Source organism: Convolutriloba macropyga, chromosome 8, assembly GCF_964194025.1.
Source record: "Convolutriloba macropyga chromosome 8, txConMacr16.3, whole genome shotgun sequence".
Taxonomy (NCBI): Eukaryota; Metazoa; Xenacoelomorpha; order Acoela; family Convolutidae; genus Convolutriloba; species Convolutriloba macropyga.
In genome coordinates this window covers 33,682,111-33,705,965 of record NC_134475.1, presented here as the reverse complement: position 1 = coordinate 33,705,965, position 23,855 = coordinate 33,682,111, and the positions used below count along the sequence as shown (strand labels likewise).

Below are 23,855 nucleotides of genomic sequence, written 5' to 3'. Positions count from 1 at the left end.
AATAGTGACCTGTCTGATTCTGCAACGTAACCTATTTATCTATGCAATTTATAATTTTTCGCCGTTTTCTCGTTTTTATACATTAAGCTGGTGCAGCATATAAACACCTGAACTTTCTAAACATGTACATCTTTAAATTACTAAGATTGTTCGTTCTTAACACCCTATTCTGAAATTTTCGACAATGTTACAAGCATCACCTAAGGTTAAATTAGTGAAATCATTCCCCTCGCATCAAAAAGTGTTAACATAGCCGGCAGATTGCTGGAAAATAGCGTAGCAGTTGAACTCCACTGACCGACCTTGAGATCGAAAAAGTCAGAGAAATTGAAGCGAAAATTGACGACTATGGTAAAATAAGCCACTAAATTGGAGGACAAAAAGCTTAAGTGTGATAGCAATTAGCAGTGTACTCTAAGCAACTTCGATAACTTAATACACTAAGTTTTCACCCACTAAGTTTTAGCACCTGGGCATAATTGGTTATCCCGTTTCCTTTGATTTCTCTGTTTGAGCTCTAACGTATTCGCGTATAATGTCTGAATTAATTTTAAACTCTAGTCAGTTGAAAGAATAAGGTAAGCGAAAAGTGATGACAAAGAAAAGGTAAAACTAAATAAAAAAGCACGACCGGAAGCGACTCAAAGCGTTGGACTATCCCTAACAATCTATCAAAAATAGTAAACTAAAATGAAGAAACAGCTCCAACTCTATCATTCTTAAATTAGTCGAGCTTTAAAAAGAATCTACCGAGCAAAACTTGAATGAGAACCAAAAGTAAAAAGTATTTGAAGCCAAACCCACTCTTTTTGCCAACAAACACAATCTGCTTCGCCATTGCTAACTGAGATACTTGAAAACTTAGATATCGTAAGGAGAAAAAGTAGCAGTGACATCAACGAATCAAGCAAAAATTTCAAAAGAAAAGATACTTGGTCAGAAAATCTACAAAAATGAAAACAGAATTATACTCATAAAAAAATTTCTCCCAGATTCCACGTAGAAAACTCTGAAGCGTCAAATCATTTTACTATCAGAGTCAAATTTTCGGGTTGAAGAAGACAAAAATTTAAAGACGAATGTAAGCAGACAAAGTTGAAGTTTAAGGCGCTAATCATTCTACAGATAGCCCGTCTCAAAACCCCAATCCCTGTAATTGTTATTGTTTTAGCCATCTGCAATCCGATTGGCTTTCTTTGGTGAAGATCTAAGGCCTCATCTCGTCCTGGTGTTCCGAATCTGACTCTCCGAAGCACTGCTTGTAGTGATCAACTGGGGCGCACTTTCCTTGCCGCTGGTCAATGCAAAGGAAACCCTGGTTTTCTGCGGAGGCCCAGTAACTCCTTGGCAGGTTGACGTCTCACCCTCTCTGCCATCTGCCTGAGCACGAGATCTTGATTTGGCGTTGAGAGGCCCAGTAACTCCCTTTATCCCCAAAGTTCACTGCTTCATTCGGATTGATCCAGAGGTCTGTAATCTTCAGGCTAATTGGATTCTTTGGACATTCAAAAAGGTGTATCACAGTGTGTTCTTCGTTGTTACAGAGGGCTGTTCAGAAGTTGGCAGTAGCCGGATCTGAATTCGGCCAATCTGGTGCGTTCGAGCATTGATAATTTCTCAACTTCGTTGATGTCGGGGGAATCTCTCCCAGAAGATTCAATTTTACGGCTACTGCTTTCTTCACTTCTCTGTAATGCAACACCTTTAGTCCACTTTTGTATTGTTCTGCCGTTACTGTCTTGGTTCCATTTGTCACTTCTTCAACTTTTCCAAATTCACTATAAAGGCTGGCCCTGATGTTTCTGGCATTATCTTCATTGGCAACAGTATGATGATCTACTCTGGTTTGTTGGAAGCTGGTCAGGAGAAAATGTATTGACAACAGTTGGTTATACTACTTCACATGTATCATCTTCGTTTCTTCGTGAATATGCTCCACTGGGGTCATTCGAACGCAACCAGTTACTACGCGCAACGCTGCATTTTGTTTTGCTCGAAGAGAGTTCCAGTTGCTTTGACTCAGGTCTAGTGTCCAGATTGGTGAAGCGTAGTTGATAACAGATCTCCCTATTGCTTTATAGCTGGTACTTAACGTTTCTTTCGTGCAACCCCAGTTGGTACCAGCAGCTTATTCAGGACATTGTTTCGATTCTGGAACTTTTCGCTGACTTTTTTCACATGTTGAGTGAACTTAGGCAAATTGTCAAAGACAACTCCCAGTACTTTTGGTGTTTCTATGACTAGGATTTTCTCTTCCTTTTATGTTGACCTCTGGCTCAAAACAGATTTCTTTTGACCAAGTTGTGAAGATGGTGGCTGTTGACTTCTCTGCTGAGAGCACTAACTTCCTGCTTTTCAGCCACACGCTGACCTTCTTCAGGCATTCTGTGATCTTCACTGCCAACTTTGACATCTGGTCCCGAAGAGGTTATTGTTATGTCTGCATAGGTGATGATCTTGACATCTTCCGGTGGACTGGGAAGTGATCTCATATACAGGTTGAACAAGAAAAGGGAAAGTACTCCACCTCGTGGAACTCCTTGCTTCACTTTCCTTGTTGATTTACTCTCTCTGAATTCTGTATATTTAGATCAATCTTGCAGGTACGACAGTAGCCATTGTTTGAGGTAGTTTGGTAGACCTGTATTGAGGATATCCGTGAGCAGTGAACCATGGCAAACCGTATCGAACGCCGCTTTAAGGTCAAGCGCTACCATCAGGGTTCGATGACATGGTTTGCACTTAATGAGTCCACTCTTGATGTTATGATTCAGACAGTTCAGTGCTGTCGTAGTGGATCTCCATTTCCTGAATCCATGTTGGTGATCTTCTAGTTGAATACACTTTTCGAAGTCTGGCAGTATCCGCTTTTCAAATAATTTTGCTACTGGGGAAAGTAGAGCAATTGGCCTGTAGCTCTGCCTGCTCTGGGTCCTTGCCTGAGTGGGATCACTCTTCCGTCTTTCCATAGAGCTGGGATCACCGATGAATTCAGGGACAGGTTGATCAGTTTCGTGAGAAAGCTAACTGCAACTGGACTAATGTGATGCAGGTGGATAGGAGCTATGCGATCTGGCCCTAGGGCCTTACTCTTCTTGGTTGCCTTGATCACTTCTGCTACCATCTTCGGAGTTAGCTCGACCTTAGCTTTCCTTAGTTGTCTGATATTCCTTACTGCTACTCGTTGGATATCGCCTACGCTGGGGTGGCGCGTAAACTGCTGGTTGAACCAATTGTGCACTTCATCGGTTTGTATGCAATTTTCCCTTCAAACTCGATTGGCCCGTTTGCTCCTAGTTTCTGCTTCGCTCCATTTAGCGACTGGATGTTGGACATTAACTTACTTGTTCCTCCTTTATGGTCAACACTTTCTAAAAACTTGCGCCAGGCTTCGCGCTTATGGTTCTGAACGACTTTGTCAATTTCACTGGTGAGATGAGCTATTTTAGGGTCCCCGGGTTGATGTTCTTGTAGCTCGTCTCTTTCTTTGGTCAACTTAATAGCTTCAGTAGGGAAATTTGGAAATACACTTTTCATTCTACCTTGCGGGATATGCCTGCTCGCGGCCTTCGTTACAAGCTTACAAAAAGTTTCTTCACCTTTTGCTGCTGACTTGAAGCTCGTGTTAGCAAGAGTGAATTCCAGTTCTTCCCTGAACTGGGCCAGTCTGCCTTCTTGAAGTTGATGAAAGTCCTCTTTGAGGCCTCAATTCGGGTTATCTCACTTTTCACAGTAAGGACGATTGGTATGTGGTCAGAACCGAGTGCCAGCTCAGTCGTCCATTCAATGTTCACCGCTAGAGAGTTGCTGGCTAGCGATATATCTGGTGAGCACTTGGATCCTTCACAACTCTTGTTGGAAAGTCTTCGTTCAAAACCATCAGGGTTGATTCATCAATCTCCTCCACAGGCTTTTGTTCTCGTGGTTCCTCGGTGACTCGGGAGAAACAGAGGTTGCTGTGAGCATTGAAGTCACCTAGTATTATTGCATCTTCCAGGGTTACTAGGTGTTTAATCGAGGATGTATATCCTGCTTGACAGCTGGATTGAGGTGGAATGTAGATGTTGACCACCTTAATGGCCGATGTCCCAGAAGTCACTTCAATTGCCTGCTGTTCGATGTGAGAGTCGATTGGCTTTGGGAGTTGAAAAGTTCGGAATTGGACAGAATTGTAAACAAGAAAGGCTACTTCACCGCATTTCCCGCGTTCCTTGGGTCGGTTTTCTGCTATCAGCGAGATACCCATTGGTGCCTTGACGGTGTTGCTGAAGAAAGTTTATTGGATAGCTGCGATGTTCACATTTCTGTCTCTCATGAACTTGACAAAAAATCCATTTTCGCTTTGAGGCCATTTGCATTGAATTGGAGGATTGTGAAGGCTTGGTTACGGTTAATGTTCTTGTTTGTTTCTTGATCTTCTTTGTTCTTCTCGATGCCAATCTTCTTCTTGGTTCCATTAAAATTCTTCTTGGTTGTTAAAACAGTGTCAGTTGCAACTGGCACTAATATAGCTTTTGCCTGGGTGCAGAACACGCAATTGTTGCAATAAAACTCAATGGTCAGCTGTTTAACTGATTTCAGTAAGCTGCATTTCAGGTGAATTAATTTGCCACTATGGCACCATATTGCCATTTGGTGCACAGGCTGTCGCATAGGCCACAGAAACCTTCTGGCTTTGGCCCTGGGTTCAGTTCAATGCCGACTCTCATCAAAAAATCTTGATGGTCAGTCCAGCCAGCACTTTAGGAGGCAAGTGGGCTGATTCGACTTGTCTTCACTTCGAAAACCCGCTCGGATTGCTTTTGGGGTCATTGGACTTGGGCCCGGCCGTAAGGCAGGGTGTGGGTTCCGATGCATAGAAGCGTCCAATCCAGGAACCCATCCCTGCAACTCTATATGACACGAAAGACGCAATATGAAAACTAAGCGCACATTATTTTGTAAAATCAATCAATCACATGAGAATAGATTAAACAGAAACCAAAATCTAAGAACCAAACCTTGCATCAGTTTCGGCTTCACAGCATCAAATTCAAACATAACCAAGAAATTCACCATATTTTGGGTTTTTCAGTGTGAAAAATTGTTCTTATTTCGCAAGCAGTTTCAGTTAGATTCTAAAACTATACTTAATTCAATTCTAAACTGAAAGCTAATAAGCTTAATGCCAATGCCAGCTAGCAAACACTCTAATGAACTTTGATAACCTAATCTTCAATGACTTGATGACCGGTCTTTATCGGTTTATCCCGTCGCATTTCATTTTGCTCTTCTGACTTTGACAGTAATCGCCACTTTGAGTAATTCAATGCGTGAAAGAACTTAAATGTATTCAGTTGAAACAGAGAGTGAAGTAAGTCAGAAGTCAAACGCGAAAGTCATGATTTATGTAAAACGAAAAATGTGACCAAAAGGTAAACCGAATCAAAATGAGAGCGTCTAAATACTAGCCGTGGAGAGGCTGACGGCGGCTATTACAAGTTGAGATCTTGAAAACTGCGAGTCATAAAGTCAGAGCGAGAGCCATAAGTTATATCCAAAAATTGTCACAGCTATTTGCTGGACACAAAAACGTTTAAAAAAGCACAAATCGAACAAGCTGAACGTAATGAACACAGAAAAACAAAAACTTCATAATTTTGAGAATGCAACAAAAAACTTAAAAAAATAAGGTAATGATAATCAACATACGTCGAGCAAAATGTTATCAAACGACCGGCGAGCGGTTGGGTCAAGCGATGGTACGAGAAATTTTTTTAACAGAAAAATTAAAAATACTGACAAACAATTAACCAATGTACAGAAAACCGGCTAAAAACGTTTAGCTCTTTCTTTTCGAAAGAAAACTATTGGAAGTCAAAAAGTCATTAATTTAGAGGAGCACAAAACAAAAAACTTATCGCCCTCAGCAAAAAATAGTCAAAAAATTTAGACGTTAATTTTACTCACTTTCGCTTTTAGCTCAAAACGCACGCCGCCTAAACACAGTAGCTCCTGTAAAAAAACATAGCTGGCATATTGCCAGAAAATTGCCGCGATAGCTTCGCAGATTTGCAGTCTCAAAAAGATAAAACATAACCGGCAGATTGCCGGAATAGCTGCGAAAGAATAGACCTGCGTGCCATATAATAGAGATAGAAACAGATACAGATCTAAACTGAAAAACAATGCCGCTCAAAAAACTAGGCTGAAAAACATTCAGCGATAAATCAATAAAGGTTGTTAAAATTCATTCCACAGAAGCCTCTTATTAGGGACCTTTACTGCACATATGAGTTCCTTTGACCTTAAGCAAATTCAAATTAAACCTAAGTTTTAAAGTGCAAAAGTCATTTTATTGAATGAGGTAAGTCACGTATGATCAAAATCTAATCACGCAGATAACCTAAAAACTTTTGCTAAAGCGAGTGAGAAATGACGTCACGCGCGCAAATGCCGTTAGTGAGAGGAAGAAGTCATTCAGAAAATTTGACTTTTTCAGCTTTGCTGTGTGAACAAATGTCAAACGAAAAAAGAGCGTCAGACGACGAAACAAAAAACATAGCAGGACAAGTCCTGACGTACAATTCAAAGAATTTTCATTGACTAAACAAAAAAACTAGACCTAGAAACGACTATGAATGGATTGGGAAAACCATTTAGAAAAAAAATCCGATCCAAAAAATCGAAAAAACAGAAAAAATCAAAGCGAAATTGCCGCATGTGAACAAAAAACCACTAGCGAGAAAGCCAATTTTTGTTCAAACACCGTTTTCTCACTCTACTTTAAAATTAGAGCGAAAAAATTCACGCCGCAAAACCACTCGCTTTTTCGCTCCATTTCCTGTTTCGGCGTGACCAAAATCACTACTCCAATTTGAAAAAAAGACAGCGCCCCAATACAATTCAAATTCTTTGAATTGTAAAAAACCAAGAGCACCGCAATATAGCTACGCTCAGCTTACAGCTTCGCAGCTATAAAAAACATCAAAAAAGAAATTTCTTTTCATTAAATTATCGCGGCTTCCATTAGCTGCTCTCGAATAACCGAATAAGAGTGACAAACACTTACTTAAACTCTTCAATTAAAGGAATTTGACAAAATTATCTCCTTGACAAAAATTAATTTGAGAGTGAAGAAGTCACTTTTGACAGTCAGGTCACGTGTGACCAAAAACTTAATCACACGAATGTTCGAAATAACTCGCTTCACTAAGAGTGATAAATGACGTCACGCATGCAATTCAGTCGAAATTGCATGAAAGAATGAACAAAAAGCAAATTCCAAGTTATCGCGGTGTCATGGTCGTAACAAAAATCTTGAAGACGAAATAAAGAAACCAACAGAAGGCCAATAAGAGCCCCAGCTATCGCTTTGCGGCTATTAACAAGAAAACAAAGCTCCCCAAGGAGAGCGCCTTAATAGTAGCCTTTGAGAGGTTGACGGCTATTAAACAGAACAGCAATTTTAACATTGCTTCAGAACTGTTTCCTTTCCGGGTAAATTATAACCATCTACCGGTGATATTTTTGCATTCTTAAACTCTACCGGTAATCTTGTAAAAATAAGATTGATAAAATTGCTTGGCGATGCGTTGTAAATAAAGGAATTTCATTTACCGAAGCATAGGAAACAAATTCCAATAATTCAATTCGGAATATTTTGAGAGCAATTTGTGCAGTAATGATGAGCAATTCATTACCGTTCATTTAATTGAGGTCAGTTGATGTATTTCAATTCTTAATGAGATGACTAAAGAGATTACCCTACAACTTGACCTACTTGCGCGGGATGGATGAAAGCGCGGCGTTCCATTGCAGTCATCTTGAGGGTAATCAATAAACAAATACACGTCAATCACGAACAAAATCAAATTCATGCGTAATAATTATCTAGCACCGCTACCGACCCATGCAATACTGCGTAGTGCGCAGTCCCGGTATGTGCTAGAGAGCCGGCGTAATAAAGAGCAGATTGAAAGAGCCAAAAATTTATTGTGAATATTAGGATATAAATTAAGAACAAAGCCGGCAGATTGCCCGAAAACAGGCACCGTGACCCCAATGACCGACGTTGGGATCGAAAGAGTTAGAGAAAAATATTGAAAAAATAACGACAGCTGAACTTTTTCTAAAAACTGTAATTTGGTCCGCAGTTCCAAGAGATTTGATAAATATGCTGAATTCAATATGAGGTACAATAAGCTTAATACTAATACTGAGAAGTCATATTGCCCGGTCTTTAATTGTTCATGCCATTTCTTTTGACTTTGCGTTTTGCCCTTGCAGGAGCTGGCGTAATAATGCGGAAAGAATAATAAATTCCATTCAATCGAAACAGTTTGTAAGTCAGAAGTCAAACGTGAATGTGGTAACTTCCACAAAAGGAAAAAAGGTAAAAAAAAGAAGTTTAAAAACATAGCAGGAAAAGTCCTAATTACAATCCACAGAAGTAAATTCACTAATGACCTGGGCCTGAGAGTCAACATTTCTCCAGCAACATCCAACAATGACAGTCAACAAAGCACATGAGCCTTTATGCACGTGGAAAGAAATATCAGGAATTCATGTCTCTTAAACTGCTTCGGTGATCGCATACCTAAGAGACTAATGAGCAGTAAGGCTACAAGAGAATTTAAAGCCCTCGGCACCTTACCTGTTTTTACGTTTTTTAGGACAAAGGTTAGGACAAAACATCGGTCAAGCAGCAAATCGCAAAAGGACCGCAGCACACTTCGTTTGGGAGCAATTAAAAAATGAAGGCAAGGAGCAAAAAATTCCAAAAACTGAAATACAAAATTGAATCTCATTAAAAGACATAACTAAAAGCTGATACCAATAAATTGACGACCATTAAACCACAAGAAACCCACATGAAAATCAACGAAACCCAGCTAAAAGCAAAGAAAAAAGGCAAGAGTCAAGAACCGACAATATGACAGAAATTGTTTTGAAAAATCGTAAAAACCATCGCAATTATCTAAAGTCATTGATTAGATTCATATATCTCATTAGAAACGGACAACTCATATTAATGAGAATAAACTACTAGAAAACCTAAATGAGAATTAAAAATTGGTCAAAAACTACGAAAATTGGTGATATTTCAAAATTATTTGTGTCGATTCTATAGAGCACAAGCTATGAATTTAAATTATTGTTTTGACTAAGTTAAGCCTCATTAGCAACCGATGGGACAAGTCATTATTGCAATTAAGAGATAAGAGAACAAAAGTACAAACATAGCTGGCAGATTGCCAGAAAATAGCCGCAATAGCTTCGTAGATCTGCAGTCTCAAAAAAAGAGTAAAAAAGACAGACCAAAAAAATTCGTCTTTTCATTGAAGGCTGATATGTTATATATAATTAAAAATACGTATAATTTTTTGATGCACCGATTAGCTGCTCTCAAATAACCTTCATTTAGAGTGACATACACACCCATTTGACCTTATCTCTTCGAAACAAAGTAAATAAAAGTCAATTTTGAAGTGAGGAAGTCATTTTTGAGAGTGTGGTAAGTCAAGAGTGACCAAAAATTTAATCATGCGAATGAACGAAAAACTCGCTCCGCTAAGTGCGAAAAATGACGTCACACACACGCTTCAGTTGAAATTGCATTAACGAATGAACAAAATGCAGATTTAAAGTGGTTGTGACGTCATATGGTCGGTCGTAACAAAAATCGCGACGACGAAAAAAAAACCAAGAGAAAACCAATAATAGCCCCAGCTATCACTGTGCGGCTATTAACAAACACACACAAAACTAAACAAAAAATCGCAAATATCAACAGATATCGAAAAGATCAAGAAAAACACAAACTATGAACTCAAAGCATTAATGAGATTCATTAATCCCTCATTAGAAAGTGGTTAGAAATGTGAAAAAAGACTAAGTGATAAAACAAAAAAATAACTACAAAACTGGACAAGACTAAACAAAATCAATGACTATTTTTGAAAACAAGCTGTGACAAAGTAGTAAAAACAGTTAGATATCGAATAGCTTCTATTCCACCTCATTGGAAAGCCAATGAGGCCAGTCATTAAACATACCCGGCAGATTGCCGGAAAATAGCCGCCGTTGATTCCAATAAGCATGATTGGGATTGAAAGAATAGAAGATATTGAAAAAAAAAAGATTTTTGTACAAAAACATTTTTTAAGTCCTATTTATTTTGATGGCATTTCGTAGTTGAAGATAACGTACTTCTGTTTCTTAGAGAGAGAGGCTACAGGGGCTACTATCAACACCAATAAGCATTAGAGGTGGTAACTAAGACTTATAGGAACGACGTTCAAATAGCGGGCATCTAAAATTGGGCTTTATGGGTTTATCCCGTTTCTATTTCTGACTTCAATTTTTTATACTGACTCTGTTCATTTTGAATTGCTTTGCTGAGCAACTGATGTTCAAATTCACTTTTAGCAGAATGAGAGAAGAGAGAAACTAGCCTAGAGAAGTCAAAAAGATTTCACGCAAAATGTTGAAAAAGCGGCAAAATGAGGTAAAGCGAAAAATTTTTTTATTCGACGAAGTAAAAAAAAAAAAAAATAGGAGCGCTATAATAGCGGGCTGAGAAGATGAGGCGGCTATTAATGACACAAAACAGGACAACAAAAAACTGAAGCGGGTAAAACTCAACATACCCGGCAGATTGCAAGAAAATAGCCGCGATAGATGCTTGTTGCCTTCATGGAATTGAAACAACTACAGAATAAGACACAAAGATTGACCACCACTCATCTAACAGTCCACCAGAGTTTCTTGGGTTAGATTCGGACTGTCATTTAAAGGAGGCACATACGCTCTAAGGCAAAGGCCTAATAGAGCTCTTTCAAAATTGATATTCAAAATCAAAAACAAGACTCTAATACACAAGAATAAGGGTATATTCGTTTGTCATTACTTAGATGCAAACTAGTGATATTTAACTAGTACATGTTCATAAAGTTTAAAGTTCATTAATTGAGTTCAGAAGTCATTTTTGTGTGTTCGGTAAGTCACGCAATTGACCTAAAAGCAGAACAGATGACGTTACGCACGCAAATTTTAAATGCAAATCAGTAGAAGTCACTAAACTTGAAAAACTAAACTCCATCGAGATTAACTGATGGAGACGAAGAATTAAAAAAATACAACGTCCAGAACAAATAGCCGCTATCGCTTCGCCAACACAATGTCCCAAACAAATAGCCGCAATTCTAATAAAACATACAGCGCATAAGTCATATAAGTTATTTACTGGCATTTGACTACTCCAAAAAACTATGCCTTATTAGAACACATGTATGACCTGTTGACGCCAATAGTTAAAAACTCGGGAGAAACAGCAAAAATAGAATTCAAACCTCCGGCACTTGAAAACTTGCTAACAAAAACCGGAAATTTCTTCCAACATCAATTTCTCAACATTTTAAAAGCATCCAGTAGCAAATCAAGCTTCAAACCTAAGACACTAGACTTAAATGTAAAATTGAAACGGGGTACCGCCTCCAGAGCACGTTATTAAAGCAACAAATATTTGGGAGCCTAATAATCAGTGGAATTTTTTGACGTAGGTGGATCACAGGCCCGAATGATGAAAATTCAAAACAAATTGTAATAGAAACACTAACAAAAAAACGAAACTAACACAGGACATCAACATAATGCCCACATGTACACACGTCGCTTTCAAGACTACTTATTTCACGAATCGGCTTCGTCCCGATTCGAATTCAAAACTAAACCAGTACACAAATGCAATAAATATCACCCTTATTACGCGACACAATATCAGGATATTTATTTATAAAATCACGAAGGCTTCAATTTTGCTACGGGCAAACGCTAACAAGAATTTAAGGACGTATACAACACAATTCAAAACATACCACCCTCAGTTGGAGCAGTACAACCAAATAAACAAATCGACGCCAAAATTGAAAAAGTCATTAGTTGCGTATTTTAGAAATGGATCAAACAAGTCTTTCAATATACAGGAAATTATGCGACCCCGACAGAAACCTTACACAAAATTGCTTTTATATTACTGATTCCATTAGTAGGATACATTATCACAGCAAAAAAACATTCGCAACACTAAAAAGTTCAAACGTAATCTTAATTTTCCTGTGCAAAACCGTTTCTTAACCCATTTATGTAGTATAAAACCGCTGTATTGAACGCATTCCTATTTTTTTTTACAAAAATAAAGTACAACGAGTAGATCAAGTAAACCGGAAACGATTTCTTTGGTCAGTAAAAGCACCATATGAAGCTAATAATTTAGATCAGCAAGTTCCGCTCCATGCAGACAATGGTGATTTATATCGTCGAACGCCATACCCAATAAACGCGCAAAACAACGTTAAAGTTTTCACACCCGATACTTCACTCTTATTAACTTTGCCGCTCGATAAATAAGTATATTAAGCAAGAGCGATTGGACAAACACCATAGAAAATTAATCAACTAATTGCTGGCGAAGCGGCAAAAATTTGAAGTAGCAGTTACAAGCCCAATACTCATAATTATAAAGACAATACAGATTTTTTAAAGAAACTGTTCAAAAACGGTAGAGTTAAGTCTCCTCCACCTCGACTGGCGCGATTTAATTAACGGAGACTATTAAAAGAAATAGCATTTGCATGGACTGTATTCAACTTTAAATGTCTTTGGCTTATTTCGCAGCGCTCTCAACGCATATAATCTTAAAATTATTTTGGAACCCGATATCATATTGGCACAAATCATTACCGGATTTTTTGGAATTTTTCCGCCAACAACTTTTCAAGTATTACAAACAGACTCCTATAACTAAAAACCATCGCCCCCAAGACAAATAAACAGACACTGTACATATAGCACTAACTCACACTCACAAATTTAAAGAAAAGGTTTGAGAACTTTTATAAGAAATTTTCCGCGCCAGTACATAATTACTCCAAATTCAAAAGTAGGGCGTCGACGCCTCTAAAAACGATTTAGTAATGCTATAAACTCCATATTGAAACAACTTCTAAACCAGACTTTAGATCACTCCATTTTGAACCTTTTCACCCTAGTAAACGAAAATGCAATCAAACAATATCACCCACAAGAAGAGATTGTCCCACATGACCAGAATATTAGAAAAATCCTGAGGATATTATTCTCAAGTTACCATGTACCCGCCTATAACTATTCGTTTTAGCGACACCACAGATGTCACCCCCTCACCAGCCAACCATACTGAAGGAGCCCCGACTCCACCAAATGTCAAACCCACATCATTCGATTTGCTTATTCTGGAGGGGAACGATATTTTCCCTTCGCCAGTGACACCCCTGGCATTGGATCCCCCAATAAGTGAACTAGTGTGCGAAATCCACTTAATCCTCGTACTCGCGGTTGAACCCTCTGCCTTTACCAGCCACGTCATCCTCCTCATCAGGAGCTTCCACTCTTACTTGGGAGTGACCCTAACTCCCTCGAGCAAACTAGGATGCCGCTCACTGTGGGCTTGTCACAAGAGCCCATTTTCACTACCCAGCAATATACACCCACAACTCAACCTTCGGCCGATGAATCAATGGCAGAGCAGTCACAACGACGGAACCCAGAGACATTTGTACCCAACTGAGCCTACCCTGGACGAGTCATAATGCCGCAAGCAAGATCACATCAGCCGGCCTATCCACCTCCCTCAGCATTTACGGCTCCCAATTCCGTAAAAATAGGCCGACAGTACATGCGCCGTCAGGCCGACAGTACATCCCTTCACCTGGAAGCCCGCCCCGTGCAACAAGAGAAATATCAGGTCCGGATGTCTCCAGGCAGGGCTCCACAGTTGTCAACCAGTTACTCCCAAAGGCCCACATCGAGGCTCACAATCCTCGCAACGTCGACCCAGACCAGCCTTTTGCACCAACGCACAGGACCAATCACAGGGCAACAGGACCCATCTTCCGCTTTTATCAGTTCACTAATGCACTCGGGACCAACACGGAGCACAGTGTCACCCCCTGGGCACACGCTCAAACCGACATCAGTGAAATGCACCATTGGCCCCTCGAGAACGAGTACACGGAAGAAGCACGTGACTGTGGACTTCCTTTGGAGCGTGCCCCCTTTCCGCTGAAGCCTAGATTCACAAAGAGTTTTGGCACACGTTCAAATATTCCGTGTTGGCCGACGGCGCCAACAAATCTTTGAATACGATGAACTTTACCACTTTACTCTTATTAACTTTATCGCTCAATAAATTCGTATATTTAGCCAGAGCGATTGGACAAACTCTATAACATGAAAATTAATCAACTAATTGATAACGAGAAAAGTAGCACACGCTGCAAACTTTACAGATCTTGCAAAACAAGCACAGTTACAAGTCCAGTACTCAAAATTATAGAGACAATACAGACTCAAAAAAAATTATTCATAAACGGTAAAGAGTTCACTCTCTTCCGACTTGACTGGCGCGATTCAATTAACTATTGAAGTGGAAACTATCTAAGCGACTCCCTGATTGGAAACTTCGTAAACCCCTGGTACATATTTAAAAGAAATAGCATTTGCAAGGACTGTGTTCAACTTCTAAATGTCTGTCTTATTTCGCAGCGCTTTCTACGCAAATCTTAAAATTCTTTTGGAACATCATAATGGCCCAAATCATTACCTAAATGTTTTTTGGAATTTTTTCGCAAACAATCTTTCAAGTATTACAAACAGACTCCATAACTGAAAACCACCGCCCCCAAAGACAAATAAACGGAAAAATGTACAAATAGCACTCACTCAAAGACGCTATCTTAAAGTTTGCGAGTGAATCCTTCATTGAAACACAATCTAAACTTCAGATCTCTCCATCTTGAATATTTTAACCCTAGCAAACGAGAATGCACTCAAACAATATCACTATTACAAGAATCGTTCGATCAGATTATCAGGAAGTTCCTAGGGATCTTTTTCTTAAGTTACAAAGTACCCGCCTATAACTTATCGTTTTAGTGACACCACAGATGTCACCCCCTCACCAGCCAACCATACTGAAGCATCGCCGATTCCAACAAAACTTGAACCCATAGTATTCGATTTGCTTATTCTGGATGGGGCGATATTCTCCCTTCGCCAGTGACACCAATGGCATTGGATCTTGTGCTTGAACACTAGTGCCGGAACTAGTGTGCAAAATCGACTTAAGCCACGTACTCGCGGGTGAACCCTCTGCCTTTACCATCCACGTCATCCCCCTCATCAGGAGCTACGGGAGAGCTTCCACTCTTACTTGGGAGAGGCCCTAACTTCCCCCGAGCCAACTAAGATGCCGCAAACTATGGGCTCGTCAGAAGAGCCCCATATCACCACCCAGCAATATACAACCACAATTCAATCTTGGACTGACGAATCAATGGCAGAACATTCAGAACGCTGGACTCCAGAAACAGTTGCAACCAACTGGGCCTGCCCTAGACGAGTTAGAATGCCTCAAGCAAGATCACAGCAGCCGGTCTATCCACCTCCCTCAGCATATACGGCTCCGCCAACACAGCACACACTTCAGTACAATACCCCGACAGTATGCGCCACACCCGCAACAGACAATCCTACTACCTCCTCCGTAGGACAATTCAACGTCCACGGATAATTTAAAATGGACGGGCTCTTCAAAAAGACGCCCGCCCCGTGCAACAAGAGGTATATCAGGTCAGGATGTCTCCAGGCAGGGCTCCACAGTCGTCATTCAGTTACTCCCAAAAGCCCACACCGAGGCTCACAATCCTGGCAACGTGGACCCAGACCAGCCCTTTGCACCAACGAAAAGGACCAATCACAGGGCAACCGGTCCCATCCATCTTCCGGTTGCATCAGTTCACTAATGCACTCGGGACTAACACGGAGCACAGTGTCACCCCCTGGGCACACGCTCAAACCGAAATCAGTGAAATGCACCATTGGCCACTCGAGAACGAGTACACGGAAGAAGCACGTGACTGTGATCTTCCTTTGGAGCGTGCCCCCTTTCCGCTGAAGCCTAGATTCAAGAAGAGTTTTAGCATACCTCCAAATATTTTGTGTTGGCCGAACGCGCCAACAACTATTTGAATATGATGTTTACGCGGGGGACAGAGATCCCCCGTGTGTATCAAAAATATAACTCTTCGCCCAACATCATTTCAACCGCAAAAATCCTCTAATTCATTTCAGTTCGCGTCTACAGTACGTGAACGCTAAAATCACGGCCCCTTAATACTTAAACTACTACGTCATTGAGCCGCAATCCTGCGAAGGAAGATTAAGGAGTTTCGAACCGATCCGATTTATTATCCTTTTGTTCTCCTGGAAGTGGCTACCCACAGGCCAATAATGGGGCTGATGTGTGCAAGGAGGCACTACAAAGTGTATGCGCAGCCCTAAATTTAGCCTCCTCAACCAAGATTTGATTTCGGACAAGCTTGATAACAGAGAGCCACCATAAGAGGAGAGGGATATTCTCAATCATCTCGAACTACAACGTCGGTTTGTATGCTGGAGCCCTGGCCGCATGTCTCACCCTCTTTGAGTCTGATTATCGTTAGTGGGCCACAGCCCCACCTCTCAGAGATCACTGTTCTCTCCACAGAGAAACTAGCCAAAGAGGCTCTTCTTACAAAACTCAAGAACTTGTTTTTCGTTTTTTTTCCATATTTATTCATTGTATATTCCTTCATGTTCCTTCTTCTGGCATAATCCTTTCCTCAATAGATGAATTAGGAAAAATGGTCTTTTTCTTTTTTCGTTTAGTCGGAACTAACCTAGAAAGAGATTAGCTCACAGTAGCTAAAGTCCGATACTAACAGCAGATAAGCTGGTAAACCTGATCGGAACAAAACCGTAATGAAAAGAGATGAATTGAAATCTTTGTACCACCGACAGAGTCCATGCTACAAATCTCCACCCATCTGCGAATAAATCTTCACTACAATGACAGTAAGATATAGCTGGACACTACCATCAGGATCGACGCCACTGGTCAGAATACCCTGTGGCTGGCACCCATACTAGCTTCACAACAGCTCAAGATGTGGACCACTCATTGACGACTCTAGTCACACACTTCACTCGACAGGAACTATCATCGACGACTCTAGTCACTCACTTCATCACTCAAAACGAATTAACACATTCAACATATTTTCAGCTGCATTCAACAATTCGGACACAACCTCGGATGGAGGTGACAGACAGTAGATTTGTATTCTGCAACAATCAGAGACTGAGGAGACTCTATTAGGTCTATTAGACAGTTGCACAATGTGTATTACATTGACTCCGGTGTTGTATATTATTACCACCGTTATAATTAAAGTTTATCTTCAGTGTTTTACAGTCAGTTAGTCAGCGAGATCTAGGTATTCTACTTCGCGCGCAGAAATAAGTAGCCCTAACTCCATATCCCTTAATGCTGTAAAAAGAGCCCACCTTGGGTCTGCTTTAGTAAGAAAAGGTCCTGCCAAAAATCGGTAGCATAAAAAACCAACAGCAAATTAATTATTGTCGTATTATACACCCTCCCCGGTTAGTCTTCACAAAAAGTATAGCCCCGAGTTATCGTAAATATTCAATTATTAAGCCATAAAACGCACTTTTGGCCTTTTCGACCGATTTGACTAATTCGTGGACAAATGTGACAATACCTCGTCACATTTGTCCACGATTCATGTCACTAATTCCCATTTATTGTAATTTTTACATTCAATTTATGTCTTTTTGCAACCAATTAGCATGCAGCTAGAGTTCTCGACTTCATCATTTATGATCAAAGACAGTTCAAAACTAAATTTTGTTAATTACCAGATTATGGGTACGTTCACACCATCGATTTGCCTTTTCAATCCGCAATTAGTGAAATGAAGATATTTTGTCTCATTAAAAATCAATTAGGCTTTCTTCGATATCTACTTAACTTTACTTGGCAATTTGTCAGTTAGAGAGTAAAGTCAGGTAAAGGAGTATAATGGAAAAGGCCAACAGTTTTATTTTACCGGAGAAAAACAATATAGTAGTAATCTTGCCTTTTTCTCTCAAAACAGAGATACCACTAAAATTTAAACCTCGACCAGTTTAAAATACTTCAGAGCATTTATGTCATTAATCTCATTTAACTCACGTAAGTAAAAATTTGCAAATGAGCAGAGTCAGGCAACATTAATTGCTAAACGCACATTAGTTTAAAATAATAGCGACTGAATCTACCGCCAATTTAAAACATTACCGAATATATGGAATAACTGATGGGGGCTCAAATCTATTGAAGCCCGTTTTATCAGATGTAGGGTTATGCGCATCAGCCGTGCAGTGTTCTACTAAGTGTCTCAAATGATGTTATTAGAGCATTTTACAGGCCACTAGTCAGAGATTAAAGTTAAAAAATGCACCTTTTAGTGCCGATTGAGTTCACCAGTTTAAAAATGTGAATGAGAGAGCAATTTAGATCACGCAATAATAAAAAAAATTAAGCGATCTTGATGTCACTCAAAAAGTCAAATAAGACAATAAGACACGACTACAATCAACTTCGTTCGAGTGCAATTAACGAGCAAGCAATCAGTTTCCTAAACAACTATGAAAGCCTACAAGCCACAATGAAACTTCCATTAGTTTATTAGCGGATATATTGCTTTGTTAGTAGGCATAAACCGTTCGCGAACCCAACGAGCACGTACTTTTTTATGCAGACAGACTACAAGTTCTGGGCTACTGCAAAACAATATCGTTGAAGGCAGAAAAAACTGAATGAGCAGTAATTTTAGTCAGCCAAAGCACTTTATTACTCAACTCTCTATAATAGTTTTAAACTTCCGAAAACTCTTTACCTGGCCCGGCGTGAGACCCTTGGACTGGAAAGCACCCACGTTCTGTTTGACACTGAGTGGTTGAAATTGTCGGATATCTGCAACTGTCATTGCTGCTATCATTGTTCCCAGTGTGTACAGGTCCACTGAGGATGTATACGTAGTAAGGGGTTGTGGGTACAGCACTGATCGCACTTCCGAGTAAAGCCACTCAAGAAGCTGAAACAATTATACAATCCAGTTATTTAGTTCAATTGACCAATGCACCGGATAGGTTGGAAGGATGTTTTTATTCGTAAACACTAGCAGATCCGTAAAAGCTATTTGAGTGTACGTTAATTCGAAACTTTAACTATTTTCATTCTCATTAAAAACTTGCTCAGGATAACTGGTGTACGTGCAATGGTTTTACTGAAAATTTTTTGCAGGATTACTTTGGACAGACTTACAAAAAAAGAAGGCAGCCAAATCTGTCAAAAAATGTTTTATACGAGTTCCGAGGATTACAGGTTACCACAGAGCATAACATAAAATTGAAATTAAAATATCAATTTTTGATCTACTTTTTTTGTCGCATTTTATTTTAAACTTATGGAGTAATAAGTTTTAAAAATTATAATTTCTTTATTTTAAAATATTGTCGCATTGGCTGCAACCAGGAATATGATCAGAGAACAAATACCAACAAATACCAAATCAAGGAGAACAAATACAAGGAAGCATGGACGAAAGAACAAAAAACATAACAGGACCAGTCGTGAAAAACTGAGAAGTGAGAAGGATAGAGACGAAAAAATCAGTAAGAAAGAATGATGAGAAGGGAAAAAATAAAAAGATTAGGCAGAGTACAAAAAAGTTAAAACCGTTGCTACAACGATGAACTCACTCGGAGGGTGGTGCTCATAGAAGGAAAGAATCGCTGAAAAACCTGCGCTAATGCTTCCAACAGAAGTCAATGAACAATGTTGTTTTGCGCGAGCCAATGTACAATGAAAAAAATGGACAGAAGAAGTAACAAACTAGAGCAAGGTAATGGAAATTCCAGCAACTTGAACTTTTGCAGCTAAGAGCAAAACCTCAAAGCCTAAAAACAAACGCATCAAAAGAAAAACAAGCCATACACTAACCAAAATATATAAATTGACGCGTAGAATATAGACACAACCATGTCTATACACAAAATACTTTTCAATAAGTACATAAGCAGAACAACCAAAACCTTTAGTCACTCTAGATGCGGTTTTTCTCCATACATGCTTCGACTGGTGTTCTTTTAACCCCCGAATGGAAACAAAGTTTTTTTTTAAATTTCATTTGACATGTTTATTGCGTACGAGTATATCTCAAAAGCTGTTGCTAAATGATGCGTCTCTCCATTGATGTTATTGTTCCCCCGTTGCGCTCAACTTCACTATTTTGTCGAGGTGTACAACGTGCTGAAAACTCTATTCTAACGCCTTTTTTCTACAACTGCTTTATCTCATTAAAAATAAGCTCCCGCACCATCGAACACTCACGTTCCTGACTTTCATATATCTGCACATAATTGCCCAACCTTTTGTATTGTTTCATTCGTTGTCTTTAGGAAATAGACCTTCCGACATCTACTATAACTGCCAAGGAGGCCCGTTATATATCTGTGGACATCTAAAGGTGGTGGATAATTAGGCCCTAGTACATCAGTATGGGATATTTCTAAGAAATCATTCGCCCTCATTGTCCCAAAATCTTTTGGAAAACTTTCACTTTGAATTCTCCAATTGAAATGTGTCACAATTCCCCAAGTCATGTTCACTTACTTTAAGTCCTATGGTATGATCTTTCAATTTCATAATATCCTCAAACTTATCATAACCTAAACGTTTCTACCAGAAACTAAGACGCTCCCTCTGAACTTAATTTAAAATTTTCTGCACCTGTTGTTGTATTCACTGTTTTCGATGGAAAAGACTCATGTTCCTCAAACGCGAAAATTATTCCGCTTCTAGTTCGTACTTCTAAGCTCTTATAAAAAACCCTGATCGGCCGCTCTGGACTTCCAAAGTGAGCCCATTTTCCAGAAGTATCGGGTACAAGTAGTGCATTTGACAATCTAATTTTCAGTTCCAAACCTTTTGAGTCCGCTGTTTTCATCAACATTTCCCTCCCCTCTAAAACTTTCGCAACTCTTTGCGTTAGTTATTGTCCCCGTATATCGCTTGCGTATATCAGTAAACAAACTTTCAGCTTTCATCGTAGGAATTGTTGCTCTCGAGTCTGACACTAGTTCACAATATGAATTATTAATGAATGTTTTAAGGAATGAGAAATACTCGACTTCTTGTTGTTCAGGTAACCTCTGAGATTTCGTTTGTTTTGAGTAAATCTTCTGCTTTGGCTAACAAAACTTCTCTGTGGTTTCTGCTTCCCACAAAAATTGGAGATGCGACGTTGCTCAACACATTCAATTCAATAGATTCCTTGCCCCTTGTTACTTCTATACTTGCTTTGTCCTAGTTTCTGACAATTGAAACACTTGGAGTTATTTATTGCAGAATATACTCCTCGTTTTCTTTTGAATATTCTTGTTAACAATGTTGAGAAGGTCCCGCTTAATTTCCTCTAAACCGAAGAAAAATTGAACGGACAGTTCCTCATTAACACCTTCCTTCATCAATGTCGGTATATTATATATCCTCTGCTCTCGTTAAGTAGTCTACAACGTTTTCATTTGAGTTCTTCTTAAGGATAGATAATTCTTTTTTAAGCTTATGTAGTTGTGGTCTCTCAAAACTTTTGAACCACTTGCAAAGAACATTCCAAGCGTAAATGCCACCACCTTTATGTAGTCTGAGAATCAGATCCGCGTTTTTGTCTAATGCCCTAGCCAGTTCGTATCATAACATCTTTCTAATAGTTCTTAAATGGATTTATTTACAGCTTGTATGTGCGTTGCTCCTCTGATAAGCCATTTCTAACACTTGGCATATAGTCTTCTAAAGTGGCACCCCCTCAAAACTTTGCTTAATTTCAATGAGCGCATACGAGCTACAAAACCTGTCTCGAAGTATAGGAAGTCATCCTCAAGCACACTGAAAACTATTGTGATTTTGAACCCATATTTTTTACCTCTATTCAGAGCCAGTCTCTGAACCTGTCAATTCAAACTTCTAGAACAAACCTGTTTTACCTTTTATATTATAACCCCAAATACATGATTATCTGCTACCTTTATGCTATTGGATGGACTTGATGTTTCAATTAGACCTCGGAACGTTGTAATTTACTTTTACTCTCAATACAAAAAGTTCCGTTCTAAATTATGCACTGCGCTACTATGGTTTGCTAAAAGGCTAGTACTGCTCTGTTTATTTATTTTTCGCAATAGGTGGGCGGTCTTTTTCAGACTTAGAGCTCCACAGAGCTTTGAGTGTGTTGACTGTTGGTGGCCTTGTTATTTAGCGACGAATCGATGTGTCGTTGTTTTTAGTACAATGAACTCAATGAGAATGACACCATTACGATTACAAGATGATCACAGTGAGGATACCACAAAGAGGTTAGGTAAGAAAAAAGAGAAGCTGTTTAAGCTGAGCTGTTCTCAGCAAATTTAGGTATTTTTCAGAAGTCCCTCCTACACAAATATCTAACACTTCAAGCATAGTTTTGGTAAAGCTCTTGAGACTGCTCACTCACAAGCAGAATTCGAAAACACATCCTCCTCCTTCAATCTTATACAACCACAAATAAAGCTACGCACAGCTCATCCAAGAGCTTGCCTTCCGCCAAAGCAGCCCCAACACAGCTACACAAGCCTTCTAAGACGTGTTCTGAGCTTACCTTTTAATAGGAAACTATCTGAACTGTCTTATGATCGTCTCAAGAACAGACGTAATCTCAAGGCTTACCTGACTAATTTAAGTTCTATGACTCTAGTCTATTACTCTTCGATGGGAGTACTAGTGTATAGAGCACGGGCCCCAATGCTGCTATCTAGACTGAGTCTCAAATATATTTCACGAGCGGAGTAGAGAGAGATTCATATACTTTATTGTTATATCAGGTCTGACTATGAAGGAACCAACTAAAGAGTGAAAGGGAAGTATTTAAGCTATTTCTAAAAGGGAAATAATAAATATATTTTTCAACCAATCAGAAAAGAGTATTTCAGTTTCAGCAAATTATTTATTTTCTTTTGAATAAGTAGTTTTTTCCAAGTTTGTTTCTGGATGTCAATCAAGATTGACTCCATCTTTCCGGGTTGTTGAGTTTTTGAAAACTTGTGACTTGTTCTAGGTTCTCTTCTTACTTTTATTCTCTCGTTATGTAATTTGTAGGTAGATTTGTAATCAGCGGGCAGTTGTAGGTAGTCGAATATCAAAGACCGTGTTACACGTGTTACCCGGGTTAGGTGTAGGTTCAATTGGGCATTTGTTAAGTCTTTTGTGAAAAATTTTATCTAAGTGCAAACGAGGTTCCTGTTAATTATACATTCAATTGTTATAAATATTCGATAACACTTTATATGTATATTTCATGTATCCCTTCCGGTTGGAAAAGGAAACAACTTTATTCATTTACAAAGTCGGTCGATCGTGTTTTGGTATGTGGATGTTAGTTTAAGAAAGATCAAATGTCAATTAACAAAATAAACTAAACATATAACAGCCTGATTCCTATGATGCAGGTAAAACTTAACGTTGCTATATTAGTTCAGCTGCATTTAGTTTTGTGAGTTGTTAGAAGTCGAGGTTCATGAGCGTTGGGTGACGTTTGAACGGAGTTGGCATGTCAAAGGTGTTTTGTTAATATCGTCATTTTGTTTCATTTGTAAATCGTATCATTAAGGAAAAGGTGTATGAAGGAAAAAGTGTGTTGTATTATTCGGTTGTACGATTTGATTATTTCAAATCGTGTCTTGCTATAATTCGTGTCTATCGGTATATTGTTATTAGTGTTATTTAATCAATTGGTGTGATAGTTAATTTGAATTGTTATTACTCTTTCTGAAAATTTCGAAAATCGTGTTATTTATAATTATTTTCAAATATTTGGTGGAAAAATTTGTTGTTGTTACACTATCTAGTGTTATATCTG

The 23,855-nt window shown here is 39.1% G+C and overlaps 1 protein-coding gene across 2 annotated transcripts in view; it reads right to left on the bottom strand.

Moving 5' to 3' along the window:
• LOC142344697 (uncharacterized) overlaps nt 1–23,855 on the bottom strand; it is a 101,824-nt gene that overhangs the window by 7,807 nt on the left and 70,162 nt on the right. Inside the window, exons 10-11 of one of the 2 annotated variants that reach the window (XM_075396562.1) lie at nt 18,801–18,998; nt 7,763–7,804 (exon numbers count right to left, since the gene is read on the bottom strand). In XM_075396562.1, coding sequence (XP_075252677.1) covers nt 7,763–7,804; nt 18,801–18,998 — 240 coding nt within the window. The remainder of the gene's footprint in view (nt 1–7,762; nt 7,805–18,800; nt 18,999–23,855) is intronic. The other variant, XM_075396563.1, reaches the window with a different exon arrangement.